The sequence below is a fragment of the Pinus tabuliformis genome, chromosome 6 (genome assembly GCF_031772625.1).
Source record: "Pinus tabuliformis cultivar Carrire ecotype Pingquan chromosome 6, CPIR1, whole genome shotgun sequence".
NCBI lineage: Eukaryota > Viridiplantae > Streptophyta > Pinopsida > Pinales > Pinaceae > Pinus > Pinus tabuliformis.
Genome location: NC_142292.1, coordinates 1824325447 through 1824336112, shown reverse-complemented (window position 1 = coordinate 1824336112; position 10666 = coordinate 1824325447). Strand labels below are relative to the sequence as shown.

General features: G+C 35.5%; 1 protein-coding gene across 1 annotated transcript; it reads right to left on the bottom strand.

Moving 5' to 3' along the window:
* Window positions 1-732: 732 nt before the first annotated feature.
* On the bottom strand, window positions 733-2394 carry LOC149266298 (protein NODULATION SIGNALING PATHWAY 2-like). The gene has a single exon (XM_089407821.1). The coding sequence runs from the start codon at window positions 2392-2394 to the stop codon at window positions 733-735; it is 1662 nt and encodes a 553-aa protein (XP_089263947.1).
* Between the last annotated feature and the right edge of the window lie 8272 nt (window positions 2395-10666).

The window sequence follows — 10666 nt, the reverse complement described above, 5'->3', positions numbered from 1 at the left end:
ATTATAAAGTTAAAATTAAATTACAACCAATAGTTGTGAAGTTGAAATGTTCAATGTAACTAAATCATTCAAGGAAAAAATAGCAATTCTCTTGACTTCTTTGCACAAACAGAAACAAAGTCTATATAAACTTAAAATTGACACTGTAACATAAATAGATTTAATATCAAATTGACACTGTAACATAAATAGATTTAATATCAAATGCAAAAATATAACAATCTACTCAATCAAATGTTTAATTTGAGCAATAAAATATAAAATATATATATAACTGAATTAAATGTTTTTCCCTCATCTCATCATCCTCAAACTTTAAATAAAAAAAGCATGTAAACTATATATTAAAAATATATTTATGACATTACATCTTAGGCAATTCCCTCGGTAACTTGAATATCTCCATTGTAGCTCCCTCTTTCGTTTCCTTGATGCTTATTTAAATACAAAACCACTCTTACCTATATCCTGGATTTTAATCACAAATACCAAAACACACGTCTCAATTTAAGAATTTCTATCTATGAATGCTTCATTAGATATACCCACGTCGTACTTTTGTATATTCTTTAGAAACTGTTCAATCTTGCAAATTAAGTTTCCAAAACACAACATATATTTCCAGAAGAATTACGTGATTTTTTTAACTGTGGGAATAAGACAGAGTCGAAGGTCCACATCCAAATAACCAAACTGTGGTGACGGATTCGTTGATATAGCTCTACCTTGCTGCTATATGCATGATGATGTTGAGGTTGATTTCCACGAAGACACCCACACCAAAGGGGTGGAACCCCATTTCAGAACCAGTCGATGATCACCTACCAATTCTACTTCATAACATCCTCTACGGACACTCTGCAGCGTATATTTTGCATACGACATAGTGTCGTTGCTTATGCTACATTCACCATAACCACACTCGAGAGGGAGGTCAACAACGTTGGATTTTCTGGTATCAGGTGGGCCACACGCACTACTGCTCACCACTCTCCTAGACATGGCGGGTCCAAAGAATATGCGTTCCACCATCGCTCTTGCAAGCCCATGCTGTGGGAGTCCAGCTTCAAGCGAGTCGAAAATAGCGCACAGATCCTCTAGACAACGACCAAAGCTGTCCAAGAAGTTGGCGCTCTTACTCTCAGCGCCCTGTGGGCCCGTAGCGAGCGTAACGGCCTTGGGATTCAAGTGGCAAGCGCTGATGAGGAATTCCAATAACTGCGATTTGGGTCGCAGATTGAGCATGTGAGGCAATTGCCATAAACAATTCAGTATTACTGTCTCCCCCTCATGCAACGGTAGGACCTGTTTCAGCCCTTTCAAATCCCTTTCCTGGAACGAAAACGGGAGCCCCACAGAGCTTGCGTACTCCGACAGCCTTCTTCCTGTCTGCCCGCAATAAAGCAGACATTCTTCCTCGTCCTCTGCCCATTTGATTGCCGTGATCCTCAAGTGACTAACACCATATAAATTTTCATTATTCCTCAGGACCTCAATTAATGGCGGCCATTGCATGCCCTCCATTATATCAAAGTCAATAATATGGATTCGTACATTATTAGCACCACCGGCTGCAGCGACTGCTTCCAGAATACATTGGTTAGCAGTGAAGTGAGGTATTTGTATGTAAGGATAAGCTACATGCAGCAGCTTTAAAGCTCCCAGAAAATGGTCCTTGGTGCTTTTATCATTGGGCTCAAAATGAGCTAGGGAATTGCTTTTATCATGGGGCTCCAAATGATCTAGGGAATTGACCTTAGAGTGAAGTAGAGCATGGTAGAGATAGTAAGCCACTCTCTCCATGGTGGAGCCTGTGGGAGAAACCAGCTGTCGCAACCTGCAGAGTATGACCTCCACTACATCTTCTGCTCCCTGCGACAATGCTTCTGCGCATGCTGTCAAGAGATGTACAAGCCTCAAACCTTTGTATTCAGTTTCCTCAAAGGCGCCATGATCGATAAGGACAGAGGGCGAGACTGACTTGTTTGTGACCACGGCACAGTCAGAAAGCGATCGATCCGCAGCAATTAGAGCAGCTGGATGCAGCTCAGTGTCTATTGGGCATTGGAAGACGATGGGATCACTTTGAGGTCTCGATATTGGATCTTCCTCGATGTTATTATTGTCATCTCGCATATCTGTATCTATTAAATATTCACCAATGGCCTCCAATTCTGTTGACAACGATAGGTTATTGAAGGAGCAGCCATGGTTGTCGTCAACGAGTAAATCATCCAATGACGACCATTGGGCTGCATCCAAATGCACGTCTGACAGTTCTACTGCTGGCGAATTAGTATCCCAATCGACATGTGGCAGACTAGTGAATACATGATCCAAATCTAATTGTTCAGAAAACCATGATGTTCCAGTTCCATCTTCCATGTTGCCCATTTTCGACACTGTAAGAATTGAACCACCTGTTCTCTAGATCCGATGCCAGAAGACACGCAAGAAAGAGGCCTATGGGCCTGAAGTTGTGTGTATTGATTGATACACAGAATTGCAACGTGTATGACAACGATACATGAAGGGAACTATGTCCTTGGTTTATGGACCACCCACAGATGTAGTTTTCTCGTGCGTCACGATTCCGAGAGACTAAGATAAAGTTTTCTCGTTGGTGCGCAGTGGAACAATGAAGTCATCAAGACAGGTGGCCTTCGTACGGCATCGCATATCTAGGGCAAAGATTTCGATACCATTGTTTGTATTTTGTGGTTTTTTTAAATGCGGAGGAATTCGTTAATTCAACGAAAGGTTTGGTTTTGTTTTTAAATAAAAAAGTTGGGCTTTCGTTAGGGTTATGAATGGTTTTGTTTTGTTTTTTAATAAGTTGTACTTTAGGGTTAGTTTTAATGTTGAGACGAAGAGCTATTTATTTATTACTTGATTTATTAATTGGATGTTGTTATCAAGATTATTCTGGTCGGATATTATAATTTGTAATTAATTTATATTTTGATGTCTTTTATGAATTTTGAATTGGAATGTTTATATAAAATAAATTTCATCCATTACTTACACGACAATTATCCTACATTTCATGAGAAATTTAATCAAAACCTTAACAAACAACTCTACCAAATAGTTTTATAATCAATTAATTATTTTTTAGACAAAGTTCAATTTGCAAATATTTAAAATTATTTAAACAAAACTTAATTAACCAATATTTAAAATTATTTAAACAAAATTTAATTAATAAAAATTTGAAATTTGTTTAAACAAGGTTTAAATGTTAATTTTTATTATAATTTTTGGAAAGAAATTATTAGAAAACTATAACTGAGCAAAACTTTAGGTAGAATTTACATATTAACTAGATTTACCTATTTGTTTCCATTATAATATCTAGATTAATTTTAATAGCTAACAAATCAATACCTTACCATTATAACTTAGTAACAATAATCAAAACATTTCAAACTACATTTATTAATGAATTACACTAATAAGACAACAACTACTCGTTAACCTTATTCCGAACAATTCTAATAAATGACCTCCAGCACCATTATTTGCTACTTTACCATCCATTCAAATATAAGAAACATCTAGTCAAAGCATAATTCCCACGCAGATCGAACCAAGAAAATAGTTTGGTGACGATTCCCTTTTTTTATTTTTTCCGAGGAGCTTGTGGGCACCATTCGAATACATTGACATTAGTTGATGAGTATCTGACCGATGAACAGATCGAGTCAGCCGGGCATTCATTTCATAGGACATCACGTTTATTACGATGGTTACTGGCTACTTTGACATCAACATCTAAGTTTAAATATTTTGAGACCGTACTAATTTATAAGTTAGTGTATTTAAAAAATAAATTGAGGGTAAATTTTTAAATTCGATAAGAATTTAATTATAAGAGATTATTTTTTTGAAGATAATTTTTTTTTATTAATATGGATTACAAAAGTCTAAGATTTATCAATTTAATTATGTTTAATAGATTAGCCTATTATTATTCTTATTATTTTCATTTTTTATAGTCATTTTTTTTCCTAAATTTGACAAAGATTTCATAGAATTTTAAATTGCCACTATGTAATGTAGAGTTTTAGTGTTCTATGAATTTCTTAGAACAAGTTTGTCTAAAACTTAACAAAGATCTCTTAGCATCATAAATTTCCACTATACAATATGTAAAACTCCAATCAAGGGGCTTCATTGGGGGAACAATACCATACCACCTGCATTCATATTGGAGGATATATATTGAGGAAAAATGACATAATATATTGGGGGTAAAGGGTTTTTATATTGGTAGGTATAAAAAATGAGCTCAAAGTTAATGAAAAAATGTAAAGGGGTATAAAATATGTTAACAAAAAATGGATACTTACAATACCTAGTGAAAGTAGAGGTTTTTTAAATTGGGAAGGTGAATTGGGTTCATATTGGTAGGGGATTAAATAATATGGTTTTTAGAGGTATTTTCCAATATGTAGTCAAATTAAGGGTATTGTTTAATATGCCACGATGAAGGCACGTGATATGTCAAAGGTTCATTGAGTGAAGCCCGAGTGACTCCAATATCCCAAATATATATATATAACCTCACATTTACCATGTAATACTCCCTCAAATTTATCATATGACTTGGTTTATTTAATTATATGGCTCGAGAAAATAAAATGACATGTGATAGAACATGAAGATGAAAATATTATTTCACAATAATATAATTAGAAATTATTTTGTTATGTGCTAATCCTTTGAGAAAAATGTTAAAGGTCAACATGAGAGTTTAACCCCTAACCAATCTTAAAGGTCAACATGTGAGATTAACATCTATCTGTATGGAAAAAATAGTTGAAGTTAGTTATGCATAGAGAGGGAGAAACTAAGGAAAAATAAAAAATCCTCATGTTTGATTTTCCTTCTGAAATTCCATTGCAAGATGCAAGGAAAAAGGGAAGAGTACTGACAAAAAAGCAACCACAATATTTCTTTTTATGGATAGAGAGAAATTCCATGTAATGGGCTTTCTTCGTAAGGATAGTGGGAGATAAAGACAATTCCTATGCAAGATAGTAGTGGGAGGGAAAGATTGGTAGGATACAAAAAAAAATTAGCAAGAAGCCGCTAAGGGTTCAAGAGGTGCAAAATATGACAAAGCTTTTGCATTGTTTTTTTCCTAATAGTTAAACTAAAGCTCCGGGGAACCAATAAGAAAAAAATGGTTCAAAGGTTGGGTGCAACATGGTGGCCTTTAGCTTGTTCCTCGAGGTTTCACATAAGTATATTTTTTCATGTTAGAAAATAAAAAAGAATGCAGGTGTATGTGTATGAATGGAAATTATTGTGTAGACTAGTAGTATTTTGTTGCTAATAAAGAAAATATTGTGTCGTCTAACGATGTTTTGTAGATGACGTTGACACAGACATGGGGTGTGGAGTCATAGGGAATAGGGTAGGAAATAACATAACCTTGGTCAAATTGTAAATCATTGAGTAATTGTTCAAATGCAAAGAAGTAAAAACGTGGAGTGTATTTTGTTGAATGTGTAACTAGATGTATACATATATTTATATATGGTATTAGTTGAGAAATAAAATCTCGAAGTTGTGTAGGTTAGAGGATTGACTAGGGGAATAGGCATCTTAACCTCTAAGTCTAATACCCTCAGTCTTGACACAGAGGGTTAAGACATAAAGAACTGACATACATTCCCCGCTACTCGGACCTTCTCGGTCTCTCGACTCAATTACATGTAACTCTATAGATTAAACATTTGCATTTATATAACATTGATATAGAGTTAATCATACCATTGATACACATAAAAACAATAGAGAAAATTTACAACTTGAAAATAATCACTGCCTTTGGGACATAATAGCTTGCATACAATCTTGTATTTATTAAAGTAAAAGGATTCAAGAAAATATCCTCGGTCCAATATAAGAATATTCCTCTAAACCTTTCATAAACAAATGAGTGTTAATACATGCGGATATAGGAAAAAAAAACAAGGTAAAAACTATCCAAAGAGAGTCTCACATCCAAAAATATCTTTTGCTTTTCATCTCTATTCTGACACTAAGGAACAAGATTATGTCTTCTTCAAAGGAAAAAAATATAAATGTTATTTTAAAAACTAGGAGTATGTATACAGTATAAGACCAGAAAAATAGAGACGATCTAATAATTTTTTTTTATAAAGCTACGTTTAGGAATTATATAAATTAGCAGAGGAAGTTCTCGTTCCCAGAGCCCTCGGTAATCCTAGGAGCCTGAGATATTAAGTGCTTCAAATAATTAAAATCATAATCAAGTTTAGAAAGTCTTTTTACAACATACAAAAGAGAGGCTCGTAGCCTTGCAAGTTATGAGTTTTCACATTGAGTATAGTTACTCGACAGCCATGCTAGGACCGACCCTAAATGTTGTGGGAAAGTTAAATATAAAATAAGAAATTGAAGGGTACTCACAATCGTTGTATGGCCAAAATAAAAACCTTGCATGCAATTAAAAAATGGTAAGAACCTGAAACCACGTCTTGTAACCAGGTAGAAGTGAAACCTTGAAACCTTGTTTTAAGCCTGACAGAATGGACCAACACCGAGCCTACATATATCATTGTGGAAAGAATAATAAAGATTTAAAATTAAGGAAACCCTTGTCAATGGATAAAACCCTGCAAAAGGGATTCTATATATATATATATATATATATATATATATATATATATATATATATATATATATATATATATATATATATATATATATATATATATATATATATATATATATATATATATACCTGGTGCATAGGAGTCGACACCATCTCTCTCAAAGGGAAAGACACAAAGGAATCACAAATTTTCTACAGTTAGAAACCTCTCCTTAAAAACTTGAACAAGAATTTTAGAGAGATGAACCATCTCAAATAGGGTAGGTTTTTAAGGGGTTAATTACCTCGAAGATATGGTTTTCATAGCACTTGAAGTAGTCAAACGGAGACCCCAACTCTGTATCATAGTAGGGTGCCAAGGTTAAAACCTTTCAGCATTCAAACTTGGTCTTCCTGCCAATGAATGATGGCATAAGGGTTATAACTCTTTCCAATAACCAAGAAGAGAAAAAAAATAAACATAACAACATTAATCATAATGATTCTATGGTAGAAAGGGAGTAAAATCGAAAAATTGTAATCATAGGAATTACAAAAGAAAACAACTGATGAGAGGGTGCCAGTAAGTGGGAGAAGTTTACCAGAGTTGACCAGAGACATATCCACCATAAATGCGATTACTCTCCCTCAAATCTCATAAGAAAACCCTTATGGTAGATAAAAATCAAACTTTGAATTAAATGAAGGAGTTGCAACTCACAAGTGTGTACTGCACCTGGGAGACTGCACTCAAACAAAGAGGAGACTCTCACTCTCATTCACTCTACATTACATCAAATGAATATTATAATACTAAATACATCACTGAAAATTAGGTAGTTGTGAACAACCTCCTAAACTCTAGGAACTAATCCTAAACTAAGGAGATGCTTTACAACCATATAACCATTTCTCCATTATTTTTAACTCCCCCCCTTAATGGAGAAAGGGTTATTCTGCACTCCTAACATCCCTCTAAATAATTCAAACTTTACTCGCCCTAGAGGCTTAGTAAAAATGTCAGCTAAATTATGACAAGTGTTACAATACTCCACACATATTTCTTTTGACAGTATCTTTTCTCGAACAAAATGAAACTGAGTGTCATTATGTTTAGTATTTCTATGGAAAACTGGATTCTATGCAAGCTTTATTGTGCTCTGGTTGTCAGTTTTGATGTTGGTTGCTTCTTTCTGTCCTTCGACTGCATCGCTAAGCAATCTCCTCAACCAGATGGCTTCGCATGTAGCTGCACACAACGCCTAGTACTCAGCTTCACATGATGATAATGCTACAGTAATTTGCTTTTTGCTACTCCACGAAATAACCCTGGATCCAATACTAAATGCGTAACCTGTGATGGATCTTCGATCATCCAGGTTACCTGCCCAATCAGAATCTGAATAGCCTGCTAAAGTAACATCAGAAATGTCAGTGTATAAAATACCAAAATTACAAGTACCACTAAGGTACCTCAACACACATTTTGCTGCAATCCAGTGACTTTCAAGTGGTTTGGACATAAACTGGCTCAGCACACTAACAGAATATGCCAGATCAGGTCTAGTTGTCGTGAGATATATCAAACTTCCCACTAGTTGTCTATACAAAGTGGCATCCACCTGTTTTGTGCCATCATCACTGCTTAACTTGAGGTTCTGCTGCAATGGTGTTGCTGCTGTTTTGCACTGTTCCATTCTGAATCTTTCCAACAGGGTTTTGGCATACTTTCCTTGAGTTAGAAAAGTTTGACCAGAATCTTTCCACACCACCAAACCTAGGCAATAATGAAGATCTCCAAGGTCTTTCATTTCAAATACCTGTGACATTTGCTACTTGATTTCTTTGATTAAATTATTTGCATTTCCCGTTATGATCATGTCATCCGCATACAAAGAAATCAAAATGATTTGCCTCTGTTTATTTATCTTGGTATACAGGTTTGGGTCGTTGAGGCTCCTATGAAAACCATGATGTATAAAAAATGAATCAATTTTCTCATACCATGACCTGGGTGCTTGTTTCATACCATAAAGTGCTTTATGCAATTTACACACTAAATGCTCCTGCCCCTTTTTCACAAAACCAGGAGGCTGCACTAAATAAATTTCTTCCTTTAATTCTCCATTCAGAAATGCAGACTTAACATCTAGCTGGTGTAGCTTCCATTTATGTTTTGTTGCTAAAGAAATTAGCATTCTAATTGTATTTAATTTAGCTATAGGGGCAAAGGTGTCATCGAAATCTATTCCTTCTTGCTGTGACTAACCCTTTGCTACCAGTCTAGCTTTGAATTTTTCTACACTCCCATCTGCATTTATCTTAGGTTTATACAACCACTTGCATCCTATAGGGGTTTTTCCTTCAGGCAACTCAACTAATTCCCAAGTATGGTTTCTATATATTGATTCAATTTCCTCATGCATTGCAGCCCTCCATTCATCTGATTTACTTGCTTCTTCATAGTTTGAAGGTTCTACAATGTTTAAAATTTTGGACATTAAAGCATAGCCTTTCAATCTTTCAGGTAGTCTAGTCTTCCTACCTGGTCTTCTAGGTAGAGGACTTACCTCAACTCTATCTGTTTCAGCACTTTCCAGACCTGCATCATCACTTATTACACTATCTGCTGCTACTTCTTCTTGTTTCTGCTCCTACTCCTACTCTTCATCTTCGTCATTGTTTATCTCTATCAGCAATGGAATGTGGTTGTCATTGTTAGAGTCTTCCTTTCCATCTTAAGTCTCTTCATGAAAAATAACATCTCTGCTTGCAAAAACTTAATGATTCATAGGATTATATAGCTTGTATGCCTTATACTCTGTGCCATATCCTACAAATATACATTTCAAGGCTTTGGGGTCTAACTTCTTTCTATCTGCTTTTGGTATATGAGCATAAGCTTTAGATCCAAATATTCTTAGATGACTAACTGCTGGTTTGAGTCCAAACAATGCTTCAAAGGGAGTTTTGAAGCCTAGACATTTAGTAGGACTCCTATTCTTTAAATAAACAACAGTATTAATGGCTTCTGCCCAAAGACCATTCGATAGACCTTTACCTTGAAACATACTTCTCACGCACTCCACAAGATTTCTGTCCTTGCGTTCTGCTACTCCATTCTACTGTGGAGTGTGTGGCACTGTGAATTGCTGCATAATCCCATGCTACTTGTAGAAGTTCTTGAACTCTCCTAACCTATATTCTCCCCCTTGGTCCGAGCGGAGAATCTTTATCCTTTTTCCTATTTGGTTCTCTATCATAGATTTAAACTCTTTAAAGTACCGAAAGGCTTGACTTTTTTTACTTAAAAAATACACCCATGAAAACCTAGTGCAGTCATCTGTAAACAGTAGAAAATAATATGCACCTCCTAGGGACCTAGTTTGAATAGGTCCACAAATATCTGTATGCACTAGTTCTAGGATGTCTCTTTCCTTTCTGTTGACATGTAAAGGGAACTCTTCTCTATGCATTTTCCCTAATGCACATCCATCACATTCCAGCTTGACATTATGAAAAACAGGGAGTCCATCGACCATACCTTTCATCTGAAGTAAGATGAGGTCTTGCAAATTGAGATGTCCAAATCTCTGATGCTAGAGATTTTCGACTGTTGATCCAGCTGCAACCATTGCTTGTTGTGGCATACTCTTTGCATCCAATCTGTACAAATTCCCCACGTGCACTCCTGTTGCAACTGTTTCCATCTGGCTATCCTTAATGACACAACCATTCTTAAAGAATTGCACATGCATGTCCTGGTCTGTAATCATTGAGACAGAGATCAAGTTTTTCCTAATTCCTGGAACATATAATACATTTTTAAGATGTTTAATGTTGCCACTAGGTAGCTTCACAAGAATATCTCCATATCCTTTGATCTCATACCCACTGTCATCTCCTAGATAAATTTTTGATCCACATGCAGATTCTTCAAGAAATTCAAAACAGTCCTTCTTACTGGTCATATGTGAGGATGCGCCAGAGTCGACATACCATATGTCTTCCTCATCTCCCTTTGATGCTGAAAGAGCA

What these genes read in the sequence shown, in the direction of transcription:
- LOC149266298 (XM_089407821.1), bottom strand. Translation starts at nt 2,394, where the DNA reads ATGGGCAACATGGAAGATGGAACTGGAACATCATGGTTTTCTGAACAA.